The 27,929-nt window shown below is 48.2% G+C and overlaps 1 protein-coding gene across 1 annotated transcript; it reads right to left on the reverse strand.

The window, feature by feature from the left end:
* Nucleotides 1-142: 142 nt before the first annotated feature.
* Nucleotides 143-27,929, reverse strand: SLC1A4 (solute carrier family 1 member 4). The gene is made up of 14 exons (XM_039913008.1): nucleotides 27,817-27,929; nucleotides 26,902-27,095; nucleotides 26,096-26,172; nucleotides 25,233-25,369; nucleotides 25,015-25,182; nucleotides 24,457-24,929; nucleotides 23,577-24,042; nucleotides 11,064-11,106; nucleotides 9,312-9,374; nucleotides 6,042-6,208; nucleotides 3,737-3,970; nucleotides 2,919-3,113; nucleotides 1,896-2,030; nucleotides 143-566 (listed from the first exon to the last, which is right to left on the reverse strand). Exons 1-14 carry the CDS (start codon nucleotides 27,927-27,929, stop codon nucleotides 332-334), a joined length of 2,700 nt encoding a protein of 899 aa, XP_039768942.1. The 3' UTR covers nucleotides 143-331.

Below are 27,929 nucleotides of genomic sequence, written 5' to 3' on the forward strand. Positions count from 1 at the left end.
AGGCATTACGTTGGCACACTGTGTCTCACCTCGATTTTCTTTGTTTCAAAACAATTAACTGTCCTTGAGCACACACAGCCACAGTAACTCATATATACTTGGAAAGAGGCCTGGGAACATTCTGGAAAGCCCCACCCTCCCTCCCCCGCCCCCCACCCTCCCTGCGTGGGCCATACACCTCAACACCATGCCTCTAAACTAAACAGGGGGTCGATCCACTGCATTTCCAGTGAGGCCTCAGTGTCTTACAAGCCCCCAGTCCAGGACAGCAGTACAACAGTCCACCCAAAAGCATCAGCCTTCTGCCTCTGTGCCAGAGCCTCACTGATGATCACAGAACTGATTCTCTCGACTCTGATTCGGCGACGAGGGTGGGGGCGGAGGCCGGGTTCCTGTGCGTCACCAGGGGCGATGTCTCCTCCTCTGATTTGCAGTTTGGGATCGCTTCCACTTTGACCTCACTGAGCTCCCGCTCTGCCTTCTTCATCTCCTTCTGGTTCAGATAGTGGAGAATGCCCGCTCCCAAGGCATCCCCTTCTACATTCACCACGGTGGTGGTGCGGTCCCTGAACAACAGAGAAAGTAAAGAGTCGCAGCCTAGAAAGGTGGCCTCGGACCGCTGCCTCTGCACTGGTCCCCGGAACAGCAGACGAGAAAGCCCGTTATCCCGACTTCTGTTCTCCAAGCCCAAGCCAAGTTGGAGGACAGAATAAACATCTTGGAGAGGTAACAAAACTGGACATGAATCTATCCACAAAAGCCAACTCAACTTCCATTCAGTTCCTCCACCGAAGGCTTCTTCCTGTAAAGGGGGCCCACCCCCTAAACTTCCCTCCTGAGGTGGTTGTCGGGAGAACTTTCCCCAGAGTCTAGTACAGGGCTCTGCCCAGAGGAGGTACTCAATCAATCCCGGTGAAGAAGATTTTTCCCGAGTGTAGACAGAGCTGGGAAATGCTGGTCTCCCCTCTAGACTATGAACTCACTGTGGGCAGGGAACACATCTACCAACGCTGTTATACTGTACTCTCCCAAGCACTTAGTACAGTGCTCTGCACACAGCAAGCGCTTAACAAATATGACTGATCAATTGGTTGATTGATTGGAACAAGTGGCAGCCCAGCTCCGTGCTTTGTGTAACTGGCACTCTCTTGGGACACCCCCTTCAGGCCCTCTCCCCAACCCTCTTCATTATTTCATTATTGTCATCATAACAATTCTGCTGTACATAATTATGGCATTTAATAGGCACTTGCTCGGTGCCAAGGGCTGGTTTAGATTACAAGGTTATAGATCCAACACAGTTCTTGTATCATTTGCAGCTGTGGAACCTTGAGGTCTAGAGAGGTCAAGTGACTTGTCCAAGGTCACACAGTTGGCCAGAGGTAGAGCTGGGACTCAACTTCTTGACTTCCAACTGTTGGCTCCTTCCATAAACTAAGTGACTCACCCAAGGTCACATAGCAGACAAGTGGTAGGGCCAGGATAAAAACCCAGGTCCTCTGACTCCCAGGCCCGTGCTCTATCCACTAGGCCATGCTGCTGTCACCTGACCATTTGCTGCTAGTATTTGTGAGGGTGACCCTGGATTCCCCCGCTTCCTCCCCTCACAGACGTTACCTCTGGGTTGGCCTCAGGCGAGAAGCCAAGTGAGGCATGGGTTTTTCCCTCCCGGCCCTTCCAGCTTAGCGAGTCAGGTTTTCCACCCGATCCGTGCCGGGACCGAGCCGAGGTCTGTATCCCCGAAGCTGCTCCGAGCTGCCTGACTGACAGACAATACCAGAGTCCACTCCTTCGTCCCATCCCCCGGTCCGTATGCAGCCTGGCTGGCCCAGACCAGCACTCAGAGAACTGACCTCCCTCCCTCTCTCACCGGGGTCCGGTGGCCCGAGACTTACACGATCCAGTCCACGGCGAGGATCAGGGACAGATCATGGGTGGGCAACCCGATGGCCTCTAGGATAATGGCGATGGTCAGCACCCCTCCAGCGGGCACTCCGGCCGCCCCTACGCTGGACGCAGTAGCAGTCACACTAAAGGGATGGAAAATGGGATTCCTGTTTCAGCTGTACGCACTGTGCAGTTGGGGCAGGAAAACTTTCTTAACCAAGCAAACAAGCTGGCATGCCTGACAGACATGATGTACCCTTCTTCTGCTACAATGTAAGCTCCTTCCGGGCAGGGATCGTGTCTACCAACTCTATTGCATTGTACTCTTCCAAGCCCTTTAATACAGTGTTCTGCATACAGTAAGTGCCCAATATATGCCACTCACTGACTGACAATGAACTTGGAAGTTTGTTGTGCAGGGGACAAACTTGTTATTTTCGGCTTACGCTTCCATAGTGGATTGGCCAGGAACCACTATGAAGATTCAAACCTGTCAAGCATGCATGAGCACACACACATGGAATGCAAATGAAAACTGTGACCCTAGGCATGTCTCTTTGACTCCCTAACTCGGGGTGGGGGTGGGGGGGCAATATGCGTGTGGAATGGCTCATTGGCCTTGGAATGACTAATCTAAAGCTAGCCCATGAGGGCTAGAACTCACTGAGATTGAGCATATGGCCATGTCCTGCTTCTGGTGTGGAACATCCTCCCTCCTCATATCCAACAATTACTCTCCTTGCCTTCACAGACTTATTGAAGGCACATCTCCTCCAAGAGGCCATCCCAGACTAAGCCCTCCTTTCCTCTTCTTCCACTCCCTTCTGCATCGTCCTGACTTGCTCCCTTTATTCATCCTCCCTCCCAGACCCACAGCACTTATGTACATATCTGTAACTTATTTATTTATATTAATGTCTGTCTCCTCCTCTAGACTGTAAGCTCGTTGTAGGCAGGGAATGCATCTGTTATATTGTTGTATTATGCTCTGCCCACAGTAAATGCTTAATAAATATGACTGATTGACTCACAGAATGGTGAAGATCTGCCCTGCATTCAGGTCCACGTTGTTTAGCTGAGCAATGAACACTGCCGCTACACACTGGAAGATGGCTGCTCCATCCATGTTCACGGTGGCCCCGATGGGGAGGATGAACCTGCTGATCCTCTTGTCCACGCCATTCTTTTCCTCAATGAACTTGATCATTGATGGCAGGGTAGCAGAGCTGGGGATAGGTAAAGTGAGATGAAAAAGGCAAAGCCAAGAAACAGTTCTGGCCAGGCCAGTTCACTGCAGAATCAATCTCTCAATTATCAGTGGCATTTATTGAGCATTTACTATGTCTAGAGCACTGTACTAAGCACTTGGGAAAGTACAATACAACAGAGTTGATAGACACGGTCTATCTAGACACAGTCCAAAAATATCTAAAAATAATTATAACTGTGTTATTTGTGGAGCGCTACTCATGCTAAATGCTGGGGTAGACACAAGATAATCAGACTGGACACAGTCCCTGTCCCACATGGGGCCTCTCCTTATTTCACAAAAGAAGAAATTGAGGCAATGAGAAGTTAAGCAACTTGCTTGATGTCACACAGCAAACAAATGACAGGTTGGCAACAGGAAAGCAGCATTTATGGGCATCTTGGGGTCAGTCATGCCCAGGGTAGGGAACTAATGGGCCAAAACATTATTGTGTTCACCCCATGAAAGTCCCAGAATGCTCTGGGTTTGAATGGCTGGAGGATTGGATTTAAGAGATGCAAAAGGGTTTCAGGGTTAGACATATAAAACCCCATTTTGGGCTGAGTTAGCACCACTTTACCCTGGCTCCGACCTACCTACCTGGAGCAAGTTGCAAAGGCTGTTGCTAAAGGGGTGATGAGTCCGAGCAGGAATCGAAATGGGTTTTTGCGTGTAAAGGCAAAATAAATAAGTGGCAGAATGATTCCTCCATGAATGACATGACCCAGAATTGAGGCGAAGATATACTTCCCGAGGCTGGTCACCAAGAGGACGATGTCTTTCATTTCCACAATCTTGCTCCCAACCAGGAACATGATGCCAATGGGCACATACCTGCACACAGAAGAGAAGTCATTTGACAAAGGAATTTGACTCGAGAACCCCCACCTAAGGCATCTTTTCAGAAAGTCTGAAGCACTCACTTGTAGATCTTTCCATTCATTCCTGTTCCCATTTTATGGAGGGGGAAACTGATGTCCACAAGGTTGAATTTTTAGTAACTTGCCCAAGGGCAAAAGGAGCCAGAGGTGAAGCTAGGATTGGCATCAGAGCTGTGTTTAGTATCCGCCTCAACTGAATTGAAGCATTTCAGCACCTGGACTTTAAGCAACTTTAAGCACTTGATATTCACCCCACTTTCATCCCACTGCATTGATGTACATGTCCACAACTTAATTTAATACCTGTCTTCCCCTCTCCACTATATGCTCCTTACGGTCAGAGAAAGTATCTACCAATTCTGTTGCACTGTACTCTCCCAAGCACTTAGTATAGTGCTCTGCATACAGTAGGTGCTCAATAAGTACCATTGATTTATTGACTGACTGCCCCCCCCCACCATATCCTCTAGTCCTCCCGCCCCCCAGCACTGTTGGGTGAGGAGGGAACTGCTGACCCCAGTGGAAATTTGAATTTCTCTTTGAATTTTTCCTAGGACAATAGCACTCTGAGTGCTGACTAGGAAAGATCCATGGAGAGAAGCAGCATGGCCTAGTGGATATAGTACAAGCCCAGGAGTCAGAAGGCTCTGACACTTGTTGGCTGTGTGACCTTAGGCAAGTCATTTATTCATGCATTCATTCATTCAATAGTATTTATTGAGCACTTACTATGTGCAGAGCACTGTACTAAGCACTTGGAATGTACAGATCGGTAACAGATAGAGACAGTCCCTGCCCTTTGACGGGCTTACAGTCTAATCGGGGGAGACGGACAGACAAGAACAATAGCAATAAATAGAATCAAGGGGTCTGTGCTTCAGTTACCTCATCTGTAACTGAATTAAGACTGTGAGCCTCATGTGGGACATGAACTATATCCAACATGATTAGCGTGTAGCTACACCAGCACTTAGAACAGTGCCTGGCACATAGTAAGCATGTAACAAATACCATTAAAAAAAAAAGAATGTCAGCCAGCAAGAAGAGGTGAAAGCTAAGTAGCCTTGAAAGCCAGATTAAGAAGTCTCAAATTAGAGATTTAGTAAGAACAAAGAAGATCCCACACACTGGAAGGGCTCAATAAATACCACTGAGTACAGTGCCTGGCATACAGTAAGTGCTCAACAAATACCATAATTATTATTGAAGAACATGAGAAATGCCAGGATTCTCTCTCCAACTGTGGCACAGGATGCCTGGAGAAAGTATGTGATGGATGCTTTCCTTGACATTCATTCCTATATTTCAGGATGTGGAATCAAACATCCCTATCTCTCCCTCTCAAAAAAAAATAAAAGAAAACCAAAAAAGCTCAGAAAATTTCAAATCAGATAAGAGAAACGCCAAGTACTGTAGGCGTTACTTTCCTTCTCCTCTATTCTCTGGAATCTACTGTAGCTACAGTTGCCACTGATTTTCAAGTGGCTTTTTCATTTATTAACTATTGACTATCATAATCCATTCCTCACTTTTTTTATGGAATTTGTTAAGTGCTTACTATATTCCAGGCACCTTACTAAGTGCTGGGATAAATGCAAGGTTAGACACAGTCCATGTCCCACATGAGGCTCACAGTCTTAATTCCCATTTTTGCAGATGAGGTGAATGAGGTACAGAGAAGTGAAGTGACTTGACCAAGCAGGCAAGTGGTGGAGCTGGGATTTGAACCCTGGTCCTTCTGACTCCGGGGCCTGGGCTCTATCCACTAGGCCATAATGCTTCACTGCTTCCCCCTTCCCACCTAACTTCTAAGGCACAGGGACCAGAAGTTTACAGGATAATTTGATAAAATCCTTTGTGACAAATGAATGAAAGATAAACAGTGACAAGCCTTCATTTCGATTAAAAGCCAAGGTGAAGGAAGTTGATTTGATCTTTGAATTACAGCATTATTGGCTAGCTCCTGGCGCCTCCTATATTGGCCACTCAGCAGTACGAGGAGTCAGAGGAGTGTGATGACGTACCACATAATCCAAGATACCAGCACCATCGTTGCCTCGTTGAAAGCACTGAAGAAACGGATCAGTTCTTCTCCTTCGGGGCCCAGCTTCTTCAAGGCTATTCCCAAGACCAGGGCAAACAGGACCAGACCCAGAATGTTCATCCCCTCAATTTCTGTGCCAATGGGGATCTGTGGGGTCAAAGGGGAATAGCTGTCAGGCTGTGCACAGATGATGAAACGGAACAGGATGTTATATCCGCCAACAGGGGGCGGAGGGATTCTGCCCTCCTGCTGGTTGAAATTTGGACCGTGACTTCCCCTGTGCCCCCTGGGCCTTCCCCAACAATTCATGTTTTATTTCCATTTGATCTTCAAAGAGATTTCATGGCCAGTTGCCAGGCCCCTTACCCCTTGATCTAGAGGGCAGGGTTGTCAAGAGCTCTGATGAAACATCAAATGATACCAGAAATGGAGAGATCAAAAGGCCAGTGGTGGGCAAGGAGATTGTAGAGGGCAGAGGAGGACAAAGGAAGGGAAAGATCTGGCTAGGGCATGCTGACCCAGGAAGGTGAGATGGTATAGAAGGAGTAGAGGAGGGAGAAAGATAGTTTTGTTTCTTTTAATGGTATATGTTAGGTTCTTACTCTGCGCCAGGCACTCTACTAAGCAGTGGTTAGCTGTGCTCAACTGGAGTGTTTCCAGAGGCCAGCAGTGAGGCAGCAGTGGGCTGCCAGAATTAACAGAAGTGTGGGATGGGACACAGTAGAAGCTAAGAACAACAATGGGACCAACAGGGAGAGAACGAAGATGAAGATACCAGTTCTTCTGTGAAATTAACACCAGGGAGGTCTCCTTTGGGAAGTCGAGGGCCAGCTCAGTGGAAGAAAAGTTTTAATTTAAACAAGGATTGGTGAAGTAGGAGAGCAGGAGATCAGGTTTAAGGAGCACAACAGTGAAAGTTAAGTGGCAGTTAGGAATTGAGACAGGTTCAGCGCAGAGGATGAGGGCAAGGTAGTGGCACATGGAGAGTGGTCTGGACCTGAAAGGTTGAAGCTGCTTTCCACAGACTTTCTTGCCTTACCCTAACTAAGTCTTCATTTCCTTTACTTGTTCTCACTTCTGCGTCACCCTGGCACTTGGATCTGTAGTCTTTTAGCACTCTCAGCACCACATCACTTATATACAAATCTGTAACGATTGATTGATTGATCAATTGATTGATTGATCCTATCTCGTAGAAAGCACAGCAGGTATCTGCATCCACAGAGTACCATTCCAGTTTGATCAATTCACCCTCCTTGAAAAATGTTGGGCCCAGAAGCAACCGGAGTCAATCTCTATGCCATTATCACTGTGAAGCAAGGTGAAGTGGGGCAGTTAGGAATGATCTGGTGACTTTGAACTGCCCATCTCCTTGTTCCAGAGCAGAAACTATCACAGAACTCTATTCACTAGAGGCGAGGGCTGCTGGAATCTGCCCCATCTTCAGAGGCCAGGGAAAGTGATTCGCTGAATGTGTAATGAAGTTAGCTAGTGTTGGGAAGTGTCCAAATTTCAGGGGAAAAAAGTGTCTCTCCGTAGACCAGTAGGGTTTCAAAGGTGTCTTACATGAAAGAAAGGGAGATGAAGAGGGCAAAACAAAACCCTCCATTTTGAATATTCCATGAATTAGTCCAACAAAGCAAAGGAAGGAATCCCTATTGAAAAGCAAAGCTTAAGCGGTCTCAGAAACTCAATAATCTGTACTACAATTAGATGAACCCAGCCTACCACTCAATTAGCATTAAGCCATCCTTAAGAACCCTCTTTAGGCTGACTTGACCCACTCTAAAAAAGAGCAACTTTTTAAATGGCCTTCAACTGTTAATTCTGTGCTTTAGCTGTAACCTTTAGCACATATAATAAGAACTGCTCAAAGAACTCAATTTATACGCTTCATGTATATTAATGTAGATTCTCAAGTCAGAGGATTTATTTGCCTTTTGGGTGATCCTACAGTGAGAATGCCACTGTTGTCTTTGTTACTTTAGACACATCCCTACTTGCTTGACTTCTCAAGGTCTTTGTGATCTGTGAAGATGAAAATCTGAGTGTTAGAAAGACAACTTCATTCTGTTCCTTCTCCAGGCCCAAAGTCATAATTAAGAAGAGAGAGAAAAGAAACAGGAATCTAGTGAATCAGTTACAGTGCTAAAACAGAATTTGGCCCTCTGACAACTAAAGCTAGATCAAACGGGGTTTGGGATTTCCAATTGTGATTCTCACTGCCAGCTACAGAAGCACAGATACCAAAGAGGTTTCAGAGAGCTCATAGCCAAACTAAGAGAAGCACCTTAACAGATATTATTTCCTAGAAGATAACACTCCTTATCTAGAAAATATTGGCAGTAACAGCTCACCCAGGCTGAAAATCCAACATGACCAGATCCAGACTGCTCCATGCCCAACTTGGACCCAGTCCAAAAAGAGCCCAGAGAGCAGTTCTGACTGAGAGGGACAGAAAGTGAACCCAAGATGAACTGGAGGTCTGCCAGTCTCTCTCTCTCTTTGCCATGCAGATGTTTTGGCTCCTGTAGACTGCTGGGAATTGGGCCTAGCCTCCCGCAGTGCATTCACAGTGCATGAATGAAGTTACTGCACACAAGTGCGAGCCTTCCCTCAGAAGTGAGGCTAGGCCATTTTAGTTCTGGGCTGTAGGTACCACAGTTCCTCATTCTAAGCATAGGGGAAGGGCAAGGAGGAGAAGAGAGAAGGGGCTACTGTACTGCCTAATCCAATCTATTTTTTGCCAATTCAAAGGCTTGGGACTCACAGGCCCAATGGGTTGGGTTCAGTCCATCCAGGGACCCCAACTGGTCCTTAGTGGATTTCTGGCCAGGTACAGCTAAGACATAGGATGTAGTGTCCCATAGCATGCCAGGACACAACTGCACACTAGAATTCAGATGACCTGAGTTCCAGGTACCAGACCAGGACTTTTGGATGAGAATAACCATCCTCTGCTTTATCTAAAGCCAACTTGGGATGTCACTGTTGTTGGCTACTACTGTGGCCCTCCTCACCCAGGGCCAGTACAACTGGCTGGGTTTATGAAGCAAAACCCCTTGACTTAGTTTAATTGTGCCTAGCACCAAAGATACCAAATACACATAATCCTGGAACACCACATGCCCCAATCAAATTTACTGGTTTAACCACTGTAAGGAACAGGTGATATCTAATTTTCCATGGTTTTGTTTAAAAAAAAAACCCAAGAGTTTAAAGCAGTGGATTGTTTTATAGCGGTCTTTACCTTTTCTAGTGTTACATTTCCAAAGGTTGTGTTTCTGATGATTGTCTTATATTCAGTCGCATACTGAGGACAAAATAAAATTAACATTAAAGATACTTTAGTTTTCATAGTGTCAGATTCAGAGAAAAGAAACATTCACAACACTTTCAAAGCAGTTCTGTATGGTTATCTCAAATGAGCTTCAACTACCCAATGGGGCCTTGGTTAGACTAACAAGATTCTCTGAGAACTGCAAACTGTTCTTATTTAACAAAAAGGTATTATTAATGCTGCTGATCTCAACGGGATTTTACTGTGCCATACAGTTTACTTGATGCTCCACCTTTTCAATTACAGATTAAATCTAAACTTCCCCTTGTCTTCCCTTCAACTCCTAATATTTGATATTTAGGTGAGAAGCAGAATGGCTTAGTGGAAAGAGCACAGACCTGGGAGTCAGAAGGACCTGGGTTCTAATCTCAGCTCTGCTACATGCCTGCCATGTGACCTTGGGGAAGTTACTTCACTTCTCTGTGCCTCAGTTTACTCATCTGCAAAATGGGAAATAAGACTTTGAGCCCCATGTGGCTCAATCTGATTAGCTTGTATCTACCCCACCGATTAGTACAGTGCCTGACACATAATAAGCATTTACCAAATGCCATTTTAAAAAAAGAAATCCTAATTTGAGATTTTTTTCTTCCCTCTCCAAAATGAGGAAGAAACAGGTATCTTCTCCTAGCTCAGCCAGAGGAGTTTTCTGTTACTACTTGATTATCTCAGAAACTTCACTGTTTTCCTATTTCTGCCTTCAGAACTTCAAATGTTTCTGTACTGTAGAATATTACCTGCCATCACTTTTAGCTTGTCACATTTTCAGAGAAACTGAAGTGACCGGGCTGTTCTTTTTTGAGGTGACAAAAGAAAGGGAAAAAAACTTCTGCAGGTAAAAAGCTGCATATTTCATAAGTTGTTTCAATCATGCGTGCCCTGAAGCCACAAGTGTGCTCGGTTCACACTTTCCTCAAGTTATCTCCTTATCTTGATTCAGGGCCAGTTTGAAGAGGGCTCATAAGCCTGTGATGAAGATTACTAGGGATCTGGGCCTCAGCTTTCTGCCTCACAGACGCACATGATGGCTTGCAGAAAGGACTCAGATCCACCAAAGGACAGCTATGGGAATTCCCCTGGTAAGCCTTTGTGGATTAGTGGATAAATCACTTAGTGTCTATTTATTGTTGTACTGCACTTTCTCAAGCGCTTGGTACAGTACTCTGCTTATAGTAAGTGCTTAAAAGATATGACTGTAAGCCCGTCAATGGGAAGGGACTGTCTCTATCTGTTGCCGATTTGTACATTCCAAGCGCTTAGTACAGTGCTCTGTACACAGTAAGCGCTCAATAAATACTATTGAATGAATGAATGAATAAATGAATGAATTTCTCTGTACCTCATTTTCCTCATCTGTAAAATGGGATTCAATACCTGCTCTCCCTCCCTCTGAGACTGTGAGCCTCATGTGGGATAGGGACTATCTGACTTGATTAACTTGTATCCATCTCTGTGCTTAGAACAGTATTGGCCCAGAATAAGCACTTAACCAACACTGCAATCATTATTATTAGTGGATGAACTAATAATAATGATCCTTCCTTCCTTAGAAGGAAGGATGATCCTTCCTTGTCTCCAGCCCCCAAAGGTGAGAATCCAGTGATAGTTCTTACATTTCCCCCAACAGTTTATCTGGCTTTTAAAAAGACATCTGTGCCTTACCGATCGGAATGCCGCCACCACGAGGTTAGAAGGAAATAGGTTCCTGTTGGAAAGGAAAAGAGGGACATTTTTCCATCAGTATTTTACAAAATCAAAACAGCAAGATACTTTTCCTCCTGAGGCTTCTGAATCTAGGGAAAAATCTTTCATACACAGGCGCTTTCTCCCTGATGACTGCATCAGGTGTTTGCCACAGAGATGCTCATCTTTTCTACACACTTACTCGGGCAAATGGCAGAGTAGGTGCAAGCTTCTGATTCACAGTTTCTGTGTTAATGGTCTTCTTCTCCTCCTTCCCTCTTCCGCTGCTACCGTCACCATCAGCCTCATCAAGGACAGAGAGGAGGCCACCATAGCCCATTCTGAGGTCTGCCATAATGCTTGTTTCCATTATGCCTCTTGGTTAGAATGTTGTTAGGGAATTAGGGAACCTTAGTCTGACAGTTCTAGCCTGTTGGGCACATCAGGCCGCAGGGTCAAAATAAATGGTTTGCGAATAGGCACCCGTCAGGGAACAGGTGAGTTCTGAAGTGTGGGTTTTCCTTAGCACAAGACTGTGACAGAATGCAATCTTATGTTCTATAATAATAATAATGTTGGTATTTGTTAAGCGCTTACTATGTGCCGAGCACTGTTCTAAGCGCTGGGGTAGACATAGGGGAATCAGGTTGTCCCACGTGGGGCTCACAGTCTTAATCCCCATTTTACAGATGAGGGAACTGAGGCACAGAGAAGTGAAGTGACTTGCCCATAGTCACACAGCCGACAAGTGGCAGAGCTGGGATTCGAACTCATGAGCTCTGACTCCAAAGCCCGTGCTCTTTCCACTGAGCCATGCTGCTTCTCCAGAACTGGGCCTATGTCCACTACGCACCCTCTGTACAGCATAGTAATAATATTTTGTGATATTTTGTTATATGCTTACTATGTGCCAAGCACTATATTAAGCGCTGGGATAGACGCAATACAATCAGATCAGACTCAGTCCCACATGGCGCTCACAGTCTAAGTAAAACATTGAATCCCCACTTTACAGATAAGGAAACTGAGGCACAGAGTAGTTAAGTGACTTTGCCATGGTCATACAGCTGGCAAGTGGCAAAGCTGGGACGAGAACCCCAGACCTTTGACTACCCAGCCCATGTTCTTCCACTAGGCTACACTGCTTCACTCAAAGAAAACCAAGGGTGGAAGAGGAAACCTCACTCCCTAACAATAATGTGGGTGGCGACAGCACTGACAGCCCAGGGCAAAGAGCAAATTTTGCATCCCAGTGTGGCTTTTTTAATGGAGGTGCTGGATCGGTCTTCCCTCCCCCACTTCACCTACCATCACCCAGGGAAGGCCTAGAATCACAGAATTACAAAGGATCTCAAAGGATTATTTAATTCATCAAGGCATAGATTAGGTGATCTCTTGAGATCTCTGACCTTAGGTCAAGACTGAAGATAAACTACTCCAGAAAGAGGTCGGTTTCAAATCTAGAGTTAACTTTCGAGGCTGAAAATTGCATCTTTGAATAAATCAGTGGTATTTATTAAGAGCCTACGGAGGGGAAAGGACTGTGCTGAGCACTTGGGGGAGTACACCAAAATCAAAGCACGTGTTCCTCACCCTCAAGGAATGTATGATCTAATCTTTGAAGTGAAGCTCCCTGGAATAGTTGATCCAGGAAAGATGGAAAGAAATCACTTGAGGCCCTTGAATTCCCATTCTTGAAGAAGCTGTAGTAACAAGACCTTAGAGAACGCTTAGGACACTCTTCTCCCTCTCTATTCTCTTCCCCCCTCCACCTTTCCCACCTCGTTCCCCAACTCCCATCCCCACCATCCACCTAGGTGAGGTCAGGAAGTCAAAAAAGGATCCTTCACCATCTGCTGTATTTCCCAGTGATGCAATGTGCTCCTTCCCTCTCTTTTCTCCCTTCCCTCCATGTACATGACCTGCTGCTATTTTATCAGTTATTTCCTCATCTGGTTAACAGCCCTGATATGTACTTCTTCAAAGAACTGCTCATGTTTCTGGGTGAAACCTTTAAACCACTTCTGCTTATCTTCACATTTTGATTGTAAAGAATAATATATTACACCCTGCCTCCTCACGCAATAAGGCATCCTACTTTTTGTGTCTTTGAGCATCAGCAACTTGCAGTCAATTAGTGGCATTTATTGAGTGCTTACTGAGTGCAGAGCACTGTACTATGTACTTGGGAGAGTACATTATAACAGAATGGTAGAAACGTTATTTGCCCACAAGGAGCGAACAGTCTAGAGGGGAGCTGAGAGTCTAGAGGTCAAATATCAGTGTATCATTAACAAAACCTCCACAGAAGTCAAGGGCAGCAATAAACAGCAAAAACCACAGGGCTTTTTGAATGAGTGGACTTGTCTCCTGACCTTCAGAGTATTAAACAAACCACCCCTAAAACAGCTCAAAGGAGAACTATGGAGAAATCATCTCCAAACAATAAGGAGGAAAAGTGAAGTCATGCGCAAAGTCTGCTCAACCAACCACCAGCAGAAACAACTTTCCCAGAAGGTGTTTTATCTGGGATGGTGCATATTCTTCTCTTGTTTGGCCAGCCAGTCATGGGAGCCCCAACACTTTGTGAATCAATGTTTTTATTCTCCAGATCTATTTTGTAGTCAGAGATGGATTTGTCTGGAGGAGTTTCTACACTCAGCAGACAGCAAGAAGGGCTCTACCTCTTATCCACTATCATCCTAGCTCTGAGCCAGGAGTGTCTGCCAGCAGCTGCTACTGTGGGGAACCACTAGCAGAATGAGGTCCAATCAATCAATCAATCAGTTGTATTTATTGAAAGCTTAGTGTATGCAGGAGAGTACAACAGAGTTGGAAGACAGGCCCTTGATGAGTTTATTATCTAGCGGGAACCACGAGCTGGCAATAGGGCCATCAATCAATCAATCAATCAATCATTTATTGAGCTTTAACTGCATGCAGAACGCTGTACTAAGCGCTTGAGAGAGTGCAATACAATTCTAACCCCAGCTCTTCCACTTGTCTGCTGTGTGACCTTGGGCTACTCACTTCACTTCTCTGTGCCTCAGTTACCTCATCTGTAAAATGATTAGACTGTAAACCTGACAATGGGCAGGGATTGTCTCTATCTGTTGCCGAATTGTACATTCCAAGCGCTTAGTACAGTGCTCTGCACATAGTAAGCACTCAATAAATACTATTGAATGAATGAATAAAATGGGGATTGAGATTGTGAGCCCCACATGGGACAAGGGGCTGTGTCCAACTTGATTTGCTTGTATCCACCCCTGCTCTCAAGGAGTATCCAACTCTCTCCCTCCCTCTCTCTCTCTCTCTCTCTCTCTCTCTCTCACACACACACACACACACACACACACACACAGGCTTTACCTTGGAAAATCTCCCTCTCACTGCCTTTCACTGCCATTCACCCTGCTGGTCTTTCTGGGCTGGCCCAGGTGGCCCTATAAAGCAAGTGTCTCCCCATCTCAGGGTCCTTGCCAGTGGCCAGAACCAGAGGAGGTCATCCCAGTGGCAATTCTTTTCCTCAGGACAGACCCTAAAAGAAATGGTGTGTTTTTCCATCACAGCAAACTCTGTCCCAGATCCTCAAGACAATAAAGAAAAGGAGGATGGAAGTTGGTCCAGCAAGACTACAAAGAAGCTTCCTATGGCTTGGTTCAAAGGTCGAGTATCAAAGAGCCCTATAGAGAAATGTCCTTATGGATTTATTTTCACTAAGTAGAGAAAATGTTTTCCCTGTCCAAGTTATAGCAGAAAACAATTCTCGGAATGGAGATGGGCCTCTCCAGGAGAGACAGCCTGCTGTGGGGGTCTGAGTTCAGGAGCCTCAAAACCCCAGAAAGGAACCAGTTCCATTAGAAGTTCTGGTTGCTGGAATCTGGAGAAATAATTCTTTGGGTGCATTGTCGTCAAGTCCATCCACTTACAGGCCTGCAAATAGCAACCACTGATCATCTCCTTAACATTACCAATTTCCTCTTTCATGGGATGGGGTCGGGAGTGTTCAGGGCTTATTTCAGAGCTCTAAGCTGGTTTGGGTTCCATAATGTCTACAGAGGAACTACAAAGCAGCTAACAACCTTGGAGAAGAGGGAAAGTTCTGTCTGAGGCAAAAAGAGGGAGCATGACTTTTCTCCGTTTTGAAAGATGATAATCAGGTTGAGAGCGGCTAGGGAGTAGAAAAGGACCAAGGTATCAAACACATTGGTTATTGATTTGTTTTTAATTCTCCTCTTCTCCAATCCCACTGGGCTAAATGTACAACCCTTAAAAAAAATCTGAAAACCCACCTCCAACTTCTAAAGCTTTTCCAGAGAAACCCTAACCCAGTCGGCCCATCTGCCCAGTAAAATTGATTGTAGGTTAACCTCAAGGCAGGAATTGTATCTTCTTCTTCTTTAGTAATTTCCCTAGACAACAAGTACAGTATTTTAACAGTGTAAGTGCTCAGAAAACACCACTAACAATAATAATGGTGAAGAGAGAATCAAATTCTGTATTTTTCAGAAAAATGTGGAATCATTAGCAACAATAAGAAAGTTTTGCTCCTTCCCAGGACTGTATCAACTCCAGGACCATGCTATCCTAACCAATTTACCCACTAGCATGGCATAATGGATAGAGCACAGACCTAGGAGTCAGAAGGTCACGAGGTTCATTCATTCATTCATTCAATAGTATTTATTGAGCGCTTACTATGTGCAGAGCACTGTACTAAGCGCTTGGGATGAACAAGTCGGCAACAGATAGAGACAGTCCCTGCCGTTTGACGGGCTTACAGTCTAATCGGGGGAGACGGACAGACAAGAACAATGGCACTAAACAGCGTCAAGGGGAAGAACATCTCGTAAAAACAATGGCAACTAAATAGAATCAAGGCGATGTACAATTCATTAACAAAATAAATAGGGTAACGAAAATATATACAGTTGAGCGGACGAGTACAGTGCTGTGGGGATGGGAAGGGAGAGGTGGAGGAGCAGAGGGAAAAGGGGAAAATGAGGCTTTAGCTGCGGAGAGGTAAAGGGGGGATGGCAGAGGGAGTAGAGGGGGAAGAGGAGCTCGGTCTGGGAACGCCTCTTGGAGGAGGTGATTTTTAAGTAAGGTTTTGAAGAGGGAAAGAGAATCAGTTTGGCGGAGGTGAGGAGGGAGGGCGTTCCAGGACCGCGGGAGGACGTGACCCAGGGGTCGACGGCGGGATAGGCGAGACCGAGGGACGGCGAGGAGGTGGGCGGCGGAGGAGCGGAGCGTGCGGGGTGGGCGGTAGAAAGAGAGAAGGGAGGAGAGGTAGGAAGGGGCAAGGTGATGGAGAGCCTCGAAGCCTAGAGTGAGGAGTTTTTGTTTGGAGCGGAGGTCGATAGGCAACCACTGGAGTTGTTTAAGAAGGGGAGTGACATGCCCAGATCGTTTCTGCAGGAAGATGAGCCGGGCAGCGGAGTGAAGAATAGACCGGAGCGGGGCGAGAGAGGAGGGAGGTCAGAGAGAAGGCTGACACAGTAGTCTAGCCGGGATATAACGAGAGCCCGTAATAGTAAGGTAGCCGTTTGGGTGGAGAGGAAAGGGCGGATCTTGGCGATATTGTAGAGGTGAAACCGGCAGGTCTTGGTAACGGATAGGATGTGTGGGGTGAACGAGAGGGACGAATCAAGGATGACACCGAGATTGCGGGCCTGCGGGACGGGAAGGATGGTCGTGCCATCCACGGTGATGGAGAAGTCTGGGAGCGGACCGGGCTTGGGAGGGAAGATGAGGAGCTCAGTCTTGCTCATGTTGAGTTTTAGGTGGCGGGCCGACATCCAGGTGGAGACGTCCCGGAGGCAGGAGGAGATGCGAGCCTGAAGGGAGGGGGAGAGGACAGGGGCGGAGATGTAGACCTGCGTGTAGGTTCTAATCCCAGCTCCGCCATTTATCTGCTGTGTGGCCTTGGGCAACTCACTTGACTTCTCTGTGCCTAAATTCCCCCATCTGTAAAATGGGGATTAAAACTGTGAGCCCCAGGCAGGACAGGGCCTGTGTCCAACCCAGTTTGCTTGGATCCTCCCCAGCACTTAGTACAGTGCTTGGCACAAAGTAAGCTCTTAATAAATACAAATACCCAGCAACCTGTGTTCGATACCTCACTGGCTGAAAGTACAAAATAGGAGCAAGGAAACCAAGAAGGGGAAGAGAGGCAGGGAGAGAAGAAGGGTGAGGGGAAAGGAAGAGGAGAAATGAGAAGGGGAAGGGGAGAAGGAAGAGGATAGACATATTGTTGTTTTGTCCCACTGCTTCTTCATAGAAAGATACAAAGTTTCAAAAGCAAAATGACCATTTCTTCCAAAACAAATCCATTTGCCCAGGTTCATAATGTGTTTCTCCTCTGTGGAAGATGGTCTTAGAGAATTTGGGTTTAATGATCTTCCCCAGCAAGCAAGCACAATTCTCTAAGGACATCTTCAGAGAATTCTGCTTGTTGTGGAAAATCATTAAACTCAAATAGACATATGGCTAAGAATTTGCAACCAAAAAAATGATATTAGAGCTAGCACTTCTTTGGTTTTACATCTTGGTAATCACATTTCCAACCCTAGCTCTCTAAACATTTTTTCCACATAAAAAAGTGGTGTGGCCTAGTGGAAGGAGCACAGGCCTAGGAGTCAGGGGCCCTGGGCTTTAATCCCAGCTCCACCACTTGCCTGTTGGGTGACCTGGGTCACTTGGCTGCTCTGAGCCTCAGTTTCTATATCTTTAAATGGAGATTAACTACTTTTTCTTCCTTCTCTCTCTGTGAGTCCTATAGAATATAGCCGGCAGACACAATCCTGCCCTCTTAGTTTTAGCAAAAATAAAGGGAATTAACTTCTCAGGAGGAAGGAATTCTCCTGTGAGGCTAAGAAGGCTAGCTCTCACAGAGCATCAGCTGTCTTCAGCCCTCAGCCCGCATCAGCTTTGTTGGTGAGAGTCATGATAGAAGCTCCCCCAAACACACTCCCAAAACCATGTTCTAGCCTCAGGGCTGGATGCCCACTATCTTTAAAAAGAAGAAAAAGAACATCACGCTAAAGGAAACACACAAGATTGTATATCTTAATGAGAAAACGGAGAAACTGTGTGAAATATTTCATCTTTATTCGGGTCTCCGGTTCTCCCTTCACCACTCTGTTCCCCTCTTAATCCCATTCTATGTTGATGCAGTAGAAAAAAAACATTAATGTCATCTCCTCTGTGGTGCTCCCCAAATTCCCCAAGTTCAAAGTTCCTGGGAATTGTCCTCCTCCCCAAGCCCACTCACTCTCACTTATTTCAGGCTTTGAAGATGGACCATCTTTAATCATTCATACTCAGAAAACAATTAGAGTAGCACCATTCATTTCTTTCAATTAGAGAGTCTTCCTTTCCCATGCTCTGTTCTCTGGACCTTGGGCTAGGAGGTGGATAAGAATAAGCCTCCACTCATTCAAGTGTCTTCCCCTTGGGAATCCTGTCTTTCAAAACATTTGCCCACAACCGAGTAAGTGCTAGGGAAACATTTTCCGGCGGCTTAGAACTCAAGCTTCCTTTGTACGAAACTACCCTGCTCTTCTCATCTGACAGCAGATGGGAGGCAGTGTTCCCTGGGGCCAATCCGCTTTTGTATAATGATCAGCTTGAGGGACTGAACAAGACTCGACAAAGCCCTTGACAACCTCACATCATTTAAATGCTGCCCTCCGTGGGGTCTGAGCCCGCTACTCCACGACATCTGTTTACTGTCCCCGCTTTTTCATCCCCTGCCCCAGGTATACGTGAATCTCTCCAGCATTCAAGATACAACTCAACGGAGCCAGGGGGACAAAAGTTAAAGACTTAGAACTGGATCCAGGGAGCACGGCCAGGTAGGGCTTACATTTGAGCTTTTGGGCATCCCACACCCAATTCTAGCATGGGCTTTGGAGGCTTAGGCTACCTTAGTTTGTATTTAGGGCTTTTATAGCCAAGAGGTTTCCTGTAACTTATCTCACTTTTGTCTTCACCACACCACTACCACTCTATCCCTGGAAGTTTACCATTGTCTCATCTTGCCAAATTTGGTGAAAGGATCAACTAGACCAAAAAAACAACAACCCCAAACCCTCAACCCCAAACAAAACCAAACTGCCCAACCCTCTTCTCCTCAATCAGTAGTACTGGGGCAGGGTGCAGAGCACTGCATTAGGAGCATAGGAGAGTAGAGTAGTCATAAAAGAAATAAACGCTGCCATTGTGAGAAAATTGGCATTAACCCATTCTCCCAAGATTCTGTCAGGGTCAAAGATTTAGTACAACTTAAAAGGTTTGGTGAATTTTTTTAACCCCATTTGGTTGAAATACAGAAAACTCCATTACAAGACTCCATTGGGCACCTAAATTAGCCCCAGACCACTCAAGATGATCACAATCCCCTGCTGCAGTGTTAGAGTTAGAATAAGCTGCAGTATTATCAGGGAAGCAGTGTGGCCTAATGGAAAGAGGAGTGGGAGTCTGGGAGTCAGAGGACCTGGGTTCTAATCCCAGCTGCACCACTTGCCTGTTGTGTGACCTTGGAGAAATCACTTTACTTCCTCTGTGCTTCAGCTCCTTCATCTGGAAAATAGGGATCCAATAACTGTTCTCTCTCTTATTTAGACTGTGAACCTTCCTGTGCTTAGTTCAGTGCTTCACAAATACCATAATTATTATTATTATTATTATTACCAGACGTTAATTTGAGCATGATTATGGCCTTCCTCCTAGCTCAAGCATTTGTAGCCGGAGCCATTCTATTTCACTTCTTTAAAAGACTTCCTTTCCCTGTAAGACTCCCATGAATGAAGTGGCAAAGTCCCATCCTTTTACCCAGCAGTCAAGAATGGGACAGCAGTCAAGAGCCACTTTGCCTGGATGGATTTGGCCAGGAAAGCGCATTGGTGTACTGGTGAGCTGAGCACAAGAATGCTTCCACAGGAAGAGAAAGGATAGAGCTCAGGTCTGGTTATCCCACCTGGTCTCAGCCCAAGGTCTGCCTCTATCTACCCAGGGAAGCCTGAGTCTGTCAATTCACCTTTCTGGACCTGAGTCTCCCCACAAGTTAAAATGGAGTTAAAAATCTTGAAGTAGGTCCAGATAGAGATAATTTGCAGCCCTTTGAACACATAGAATGAAAGGTGTCACATAAAAATAGTGGGTTCCTTATGCTCTTTGAAAGGCAGAAAGGCAGAAAATATCTTAATCCCCTGCACTCCCACTTCAAAACCCCCCCACCAAAAAAAGAACATATGTCACCTGCTCTAGGGCTCTGCTGTTGAGTGCTGAGATTTGCCCAAGACTTGGAGAAAATAGGGGACACAGCATTCATTCATTCATTCAATAGTATTTATTGAGCGCTTACTAGGTGCAGAGCACTGTACTAAGCGCTTGGAATGTACAAGTCGGCAACAGATAGAGACAGTCCCTGCCCTTTGACGGGCTTACAGTCTAATCGGGGAAGACAAGCAGACAAGAACAATGGTAATAAATAGAGTTAAGGGGAAGAACATCTCATAAAAACGATGGCAAATAAATAGAATCAGGATGATGTACATCTCATTAAACAAAATAAACAAAATAAATAGGGTGATGAAGATATATGCAGCATGAGGGGACAGTCCTGGGAGCAACGAGATCCCTAAATCTTGCATACACTGCCAGTCCAGTCCTGGAGAAGGGGCCGGGGAGGTCCTAGCCAGTCAATCTTCAAAGCCATTGGAGGACAGTCTCTTGGTCATCGGGGGCTACACGGGAGGTCGGGGGTCAGGGGTTGCTGGGGTGAAGGAAGCCGTCCGGTTCCCTGGGGATATAATTGGACTTGGACGGAAGAGGGAATTCAAGCGCTCCACCTTGCCATATGTTGAAATAAGGAGGTGAGGGCAACCTGAGCATCTCCCAGACAGGGCAACGCTTAGCCTCCCAACCAGCTAGGGGGATCGACCTCCCACCAGTCGATTAGTCAATCCAAGGCCTTTATTGGGCACTCACTCTGTGCGGAGCGCTGGACTAGGAGCTTGGGAGAGCGTGGGCCTTGAGCTTGGCCACCTGCAGAGGCTGGGGATGGAGGAGCCGGGTTATCTCAGAAGCAGCATGGCCCGAGGGACAGAGCATCCAGGCCTGGGAGTCAGAAGGTCATGAGTTCTAATCCTGGCTCCGCCACTTGTCCGCTGTGACCTTGGGCAAGTCACTTCCCTTCTTTGTGCCTCAGTTACCTCATCAGTAAAATAGGGATCGAGACCATGTGAGTCCCACGGGGGACAGGGACTGTGTCCAACCTGATTTGCTCAGATCCACTGCAGCACTTATAATGCCTGCCACGTAGTAAGCGCTTAACAAATATCATAATTGCTATTACAGGGTGGCTTAGTGCAAAGAGCGCAGGCTTGGGAGTCGGAGTTCGTGAGCTCTACTGGTGGCGGAGCCTTGGGCTGGGCCACCTGCGGAGGCCAGGGATGGAGGAGCCGGGTTATCCCAGAAGCAGCATGGCCTAATGCACAGAGCACAGGACTGGGAGTCAGAAGGTCATGGGTTCTAATCCCTACTCTGCCACCTGTTGACTGGGTGACTTTGGGCAAGTCACTTAACTTCCCTGGGCCTCAGTGACCTCATCTCTCAAATGGGAATTAAGACTGTGCGCCCCACATGGGATGATCTGATTACCTTGTAAAAATAATAATAATAACAATAATGTTGGTATTTGTTAAGCGCTTATTCTGTGCCGAGTACTGTTCTAAGCGTTGGAGTAGATACAGGGTAATGAAATCGTCCCACGTGAGGCTCAAAGTCTTCATCCCCATTTTACAGAGGAGGTCACCGAGGCACCGAGAAGTGAAATGACTTGCCCAAAGTCACCCAGCTGACAGATGGTGGAGCTGGGATTAGAACCCATGACCTTCTGACTCATTCATTCCTTCATTTAGTAGTATTTCCTGAGCGCTCACAATGAGCAGAGCACTGTACTAAATGCTTCGAATGTACAATTCGGCAACAGTTAGAGACAATCCCTGCCCAACGATGGGCTCACAGTCTAATCGGGGGAGACAGCCAGCACTTATCTTGATGATGTTGTCTTGTTTTTGTTTCCTTCTGTTTTGCTTTGCTGTCTCCCCCGTTTAGACTGTGAGCCGGTCATTAGGCAGGGATGGTCTTGGGCAGGGATGGTCTGTTGCCGAATTGTCCATTCCAAGCACTTAGTAAAGTGCTCCGCATATAGTAAGCATTCCACAAAGACTAGTGAATGAAGGAATGAATAATAGAATCAAGGGGATGTCCACCTCTTTAAGAAAAGAGATAAGACTCCTAAGCCCGGGATCTTTCCACCGAGCCACACTGCTTGATTGAGCTGCGGCGCTTGGCGCATAGTGAGGGCTGAACGCATCCCATCGTCATCATTATCGTTACCTGACCGAATCCCATCATCATCGTCAACTGTTGCCGAATTGTAATAATAATAATACTGGTGGCATTTGTTAAGTGCTTACTACGTGTAAAGCACTGTTCTAAGCGCTGGGGGGGATACAAGGTGAACAGGTTGTCCCACATGGGGCTCACAGTTTTCATCCCCATTTTCCAGATGAGGTAACTGAGGTCCAGAGAAGTTAAGTGACTTGCCCACAATCACAGAGCTGGCAAGCGGCGGAGCCGAGATTCGAACCCATGACCTCTGACTCCCAAGCCCGGGCTCTTTCCACCGAGCCACGCTGCTTGTCTGAGCTGCGGCGTTTGGCGCATAGTGAGGGCTGAACGCACCCCATCGTCATCATCATCGTTACCTGACCGAATGCCATCATCGTTGTCATCTGTGGCCGAATCGTACATTCCAAGCGCTCAGTACAGTGCTCCGCACATAGTAAGCGCTCCATAAATACTACTGAATGAAGGAATGAATGAATAATAGAATCAAGGGGATGTCCACCTCATTAAGCAAATAGACTGACTTCTAAGCCTGTGCTCTTTCCACCGAGCCACGCTGTGCATGACCTGGGGTGCTTGGCACAGATAGGGTGGGCTGACCTGACCGAATGCCATCATCATCGTCATCTGTGGCCGAATTGCACATTCCAAGCGCTCAGTACAGTGCTCCACCCATAGTAAGCGCTCAGTAAATACTCCTGAATGAATGGTTAATCATCCCAACCCTGCCACTTGTCAGCTCTGTGACCGTGGGCAAGTCACTTCCCTTCTCTGGGCCTCAGCGACCTCATCTGAAAAACGGGAATGAAGACGGGGCGCCTCCCGTGGGCCAACCCGAGTACCCTGGATCTCCCCCAGCGCTTAGAGCGGTGCTCTGCACAGAGGAAGCGCTTAAGAAATACCGACATCACTAGTATGCTCTGGGCCTCGGCGACCTCATCTGGAAAACGGGGACGGAGACGTGGCGCCTCCCGTGGGACGAGCCGAGTACCCTGGCTCTCCCCCAGCGCTTAGCGCGGTGCAGAGGAGGCGCTTAAGAAATCCCGGCATCATCATCGTTCTCGTTATTACCTGATCAGGTCGAGGAAGGAGTCCACGGTGTCCTTGGGGGCGGGGGCGGCGGGGGGGTCGCCCAGGGCCAGAGCTCCGGCCTGCAGCGCGCCGGGCCCGGCCCCCGCCCCGGGCCGGACGACGAAGGCCAGGGCCACGGCCAGGGCCGAGGCGCCCAGCGTGGTCAGCAGGAAATAGGCGACGGCCAGGCCGCCCAGCCGGCCCAGGGAGGCGGCGTCCAGGCTGGCGGCGCCGGTGACCAGGCTGCAGAGCACCAGGGGCAGGATGAGCAGGCGCAGCATGCGGAGCAGCAGCTCCCCGGGGAAGGCCAGGCGGGCGGCCTGCGGGCCGCTCAGTCCCCGCGCCGCCGCGCCCAGCCCCAAGCCCGCCGCCACCGCCGCCACCGTCAGCACCACCAGCAGGTGGCGCCGCGCCAGCCCCAAGCACCGCCGCGCCCGGCCGCCGGGTCCCGGCCCCGGCCCCGGCCCCGGCCCCGGCCCCGGCCCCGGCCCCGGCCCCGGCCCCGGCTCCATGCCGCCAGGACCGGTCGCCGCGCCGCGCCGCACGCACGGGAGGCCACCCCGACGGCCCGACAGGACGCAGCTCCCGGCGCACGGTGCCCTCCCTCGCCGCCCGCCCCTGCCAATCGCCGGCCCGGGAGCCGCCCCTCCTGCTCCCGCAGGCGCCGGGGTGGGGTCGCCGTTCTGCCCCCCGCCCCCTCCTGCCCTGCCCCCGGGCCCCTCGTCGCTCCCCGGCCCGCCCCACCAGGAGATGGCGAGGGACGGGGACCAAGCACACCCCGCCCCGCCCCGCCCCGCCCCGAGGGCGGGAGGGAAGGAGGAGAAGGAGGGGGGGACGGGGACGGGGGACGGGGAGTGTCGACCGCCTCCCCCGCGGGAACCTCCTCCCGCCCCGGCGGGGCGGGGCGGGGGGCAGTGATGGGGCAGCGCGAGGGGCGACAGAGGGGGCACTGATGGGGACACTGCGGGGGCAATGCAGGGGACACTGACGGGGCAGTGCAGGGGGCACTGATGGGGCAATGCGAGGGTCGACAGAGGGGGTACTGATGAAGACACTGCGGGGGCAATGCAGGGGGCACTGATGGGGCAATGCGGGGGCGAGAGAGGGGGCACTGATGGGGACACTGCGGGGGCAATGCAGGGGACACTGACGGCGCAATGCAGGGGGCACTGAAGGGGCAATGCGAGGGTCGAGAGAGGGGGTACTGATGAAGACACTGCGGGGGCAATGCAGGGGGCACTGATGGGGCAATACTGGGGCACTGATGGGGCAATGTGGGGGCGAGAGAGGGGACACTGATGGGGCAATGCGGGGGGCACTGACGGGGACACTGCGAGGGCAGTGTAGGGGGCACTGACGAGGCAATGCAGGGGCGAGAGAGGGGACACTGCCGGGGCAAAGCAGGGGGCGATGCAGGGGCAATAGAGGGGTCACTCACGGGGACACTGCCGGGGCAATTGAGGGGACATTGACGGGACAAGGCAGCGTCAAGAGAGGGGGCAATGCGGGGGGCAATGACGGGGACACTGCAGGGGCACTGCCAGGACAATGCACGGGGCGCTGCGAGGGCACTGCCAGGGCGATGCAGGGGAAGCTGTCGGGGAAACTGAGGGTGCAAAGGGGGCAAAGCAGGAAGTCAGGGGCAATGCCAGGTACGTTGCAGGAAGCGCCACCCGGGACGAGGCCGCGCTGTAGGAGACACTCGGAGGGCGCTGTCGGAAAAGAGGGCGAGGGGCGAGGCCGGGGGTTCGGGCGGTCGCCAACGGGCCACGGCTATTCTGGGGCAGCGGCTTCTAGTCGGGAAGGATCCCCCCCCACACTCCCACCCCCACCAGGCCACTGCTCTGCTGTGTCACCTTAGGCCAGTCCCTTCACTTCTCTGGGCCTCGGTGGCCTCATCTGTAAAATAATAATAATAATGATGGCATTTGTTAAGCGCTTACTCGGTGCAAAGCCCTGTTTTAAGCGCTGGAGATTACTGGGGCTCACAATCTTCATCCCCATTGTACAGGTGAGGTCAATGCGGCCCGGAGAAGTTAAGTGACTTGCCCAAAGTCACACAGCTGACAAGCAGCTCAGTCGGGATTTGAACCCATGACCCCTGACGCCCAAGCCCGTGCTCTTTCCACTGAGACACGCTTCGATGGGGATCGAGACTGGAAGCCCCCTGTGGGACAGGGACTGGGTCCAACCCGATTTGCTTGTTTTCACCCCAGGGCTTAGTACGGTGTTTGGCACCCAGTAAACGCTTAGCAAACACCACAGTTTATTATTATTATTATTATTATTATTATTCCGCACCCCGAAGGGCAAGGAATTTTCCTCCCTGGAGAATTAGGACAAAAGCCCAACGGAACAGATGGGCCATTGACCGACTCCGGAGGCTGGCAGGGGCTGGACGGCTGCTGAAAGGACACGGAAACGGAATGCAGAAAATCCTTTCCCAGTTCTCCTATTTCTCAAATCTTCCCATTGCGGCTCATTTATAAATTCAAGACTTAACTCCTTTTCCTCCTTACATCGGTAAGTTTATATTTGATGGTGAGTTCTGTGGGGGGATGGGGACTCAAACTGGTTTTGTCAAATGGCCTGAACACTTTAAAAAAAATTTCAAATAATTCCAAAGACAACCATGTTTCAAAAGAAACCCAAAGGAAAACAGCGAGAGGAGAAGTAAGCCGCAAAATAGTATCGACTGAAGAAGTCGGTCTTAAAAGAAGGATTTCGTAACAGTCTCCCTCACCAAAACTATGCGTTCAGTTGGTCCTTTCAAAAAAAGGTAACAGTATTTCTTGGACTCTCGTTTAGTCAGCTTTCCACATTTTTACGTTTCAAGTTTCCAAAAGGAAATTCTTAGTATCTTCTGTAAGGGAGATATGTGCCATTAGTAATTTGGTTATATGTGCAGAGCCTGGGGGAAGCCTATCCGGACCGTGGCCCGCTACCCTTTTCTTCCATTCTCCAGTGGCCTTTGTAATGTAAAGTAAAGAAAAAAACCCTCTCCTGTGACTGTGCGTTGGTAGGACTCACAGGATATTTACTGCTAGCCCCCAGCCCTCTGGACAGCCCCCCTCTTTCTTCCCTCCTCTGCTCTACCCCACGCGCTTAGCACAGTGCTCTTCACACAGTAAGTATTCAATAAATAAAACTGAATGATTGATTGCTTCTCCTTTCTCCCACTCAGTGTGTGGCAGGTGGCTTAGAGGGGCCCCCCTGCTGTCCCATGGGATTGCCAAGAGGGCTAGTGCCAGCCTCCTCATCCTGACCCTTCTCTGCATCCTGGGGTCCCCACCCCATCCCTTCTCTGGGACCCAGAGGCTCCCACCTTTCCGGGCCAGTGGAGTGGCAGGAGGTGGCAGAGGGAAAGAGGAGTGGAAGACGCTGGGGGCTTGAGCCCGACTCCTCTCCTGTTTCTCCCAGGCATCCCAAACAGCAGTAGGGTCCCACTGGCTGGGAAGTGTGGGTCCCCTAAGGCACAAGATCCAGGGAAATTGATTAGCCCTTCCGGAAATGACCTGCCTGAACAGGAGAAAAAAAAGCAAAACAATTTACTCTTGATTATAAAAAGGAACTCTAAATTAATGTTGCATATAATTTCAAAACCTACAAGAGTCACAAAACTTGTACTGAACCTGAAAGAAGTACAGTGGCCTTGCATTTCCCAATGTTTTCTCTTCCTCCTCTACTTCTTCTTCTTCTTCCCCTGTTTGTTTAGACTTGAAGAACATAAATTTCTACTTACAACAAATATAGTCAGTGTTCCTGCACACACCCAGATCCCCCCCTCTCAAAACCAAGCAAAAAGATGATTGAAACAAGTCAGAGTATATTATATTTTTTGACCCAGCTGGCTAACTTCCATCTGTTCCAGCTGAACATGTCTTTTTGTTCCTTCCTTATCAGCAAATTCAGAAAATATCTCTTTTAATAATTAACATTTCTTCCTGTTTCCAAGAATTTTAAAAGGTTTCTGTTTTGGAAAAATGTTTACTTGAAGTCCAGATATAATAAATTCATTTATCAGAAGACATCTGAAAAGACAGGACAATATTACTAAAATTAAGAAAAACTATGCTTTGTCATTGGCGGTTTTGCCAGGAGAAAGAGCTTTAACAAATATGACGTAGAGTATTAAGGACTTTCTTTGAGCCATAGGAAAACCAATACCTTCCTCTTCATTCATTAATATTTATTAAGCTCACCATATGCATATTTATATATTGGATTTGTACACACGCACCTGTACACCTTTTCTCCAGAGAGCTGCTGGTCCTCTAGGAAAGATATGCCAAAATTATTCCTAGAAGGGCCTTGGAGGGGGCGGGGGAAGCAGGACAGAGGTCTTTCTTCCAT

Source organism: Ornithorhynchus anatinus, chromosome 9 (assembly GCF_004115215.2).
Source record: "Ornithorhynchus anatinus isolate Pmale09 chromosome 9, mOrnAna1.pri.v4, whole genome shotgun sequence".
Lineage (NCBI taxonomy): Eukaryota > Metazoa > Chordata > Mammalia > Monotremata > Ornithorhynchidae > Ornithorhynchus > Ornithorhynchus anatinus.

What these genes read in the sequence shown, in the direction of transcription:
- SLC1A4 (XM_039913008.1), bottom strand. Translation starts at nt 27,929, where the DNA reads ATGGAAGAAAGACCTCTGTCCTGCTTCCCCCGCCCCCTCCAAGGCCCT. An exon ending in TCTGGAGAAAAGGTGTACAG is followed by an intron (nt 27,096 to 27,816) that starts GTGCGTGTGTAC and finishes TCTCCTGTTCAG; the next exon opens with GCAGGTCATTTCCGGAAGGG. An exon ending in TGGTGGCGGCATTCCGATCG is followed by an intron (nt 9,375 to 11,063) that starts GTAAGGCACAGA and finishes TTTTGTCCTCAG; the next exon opens with TATGCGACTGAATATAAGAC.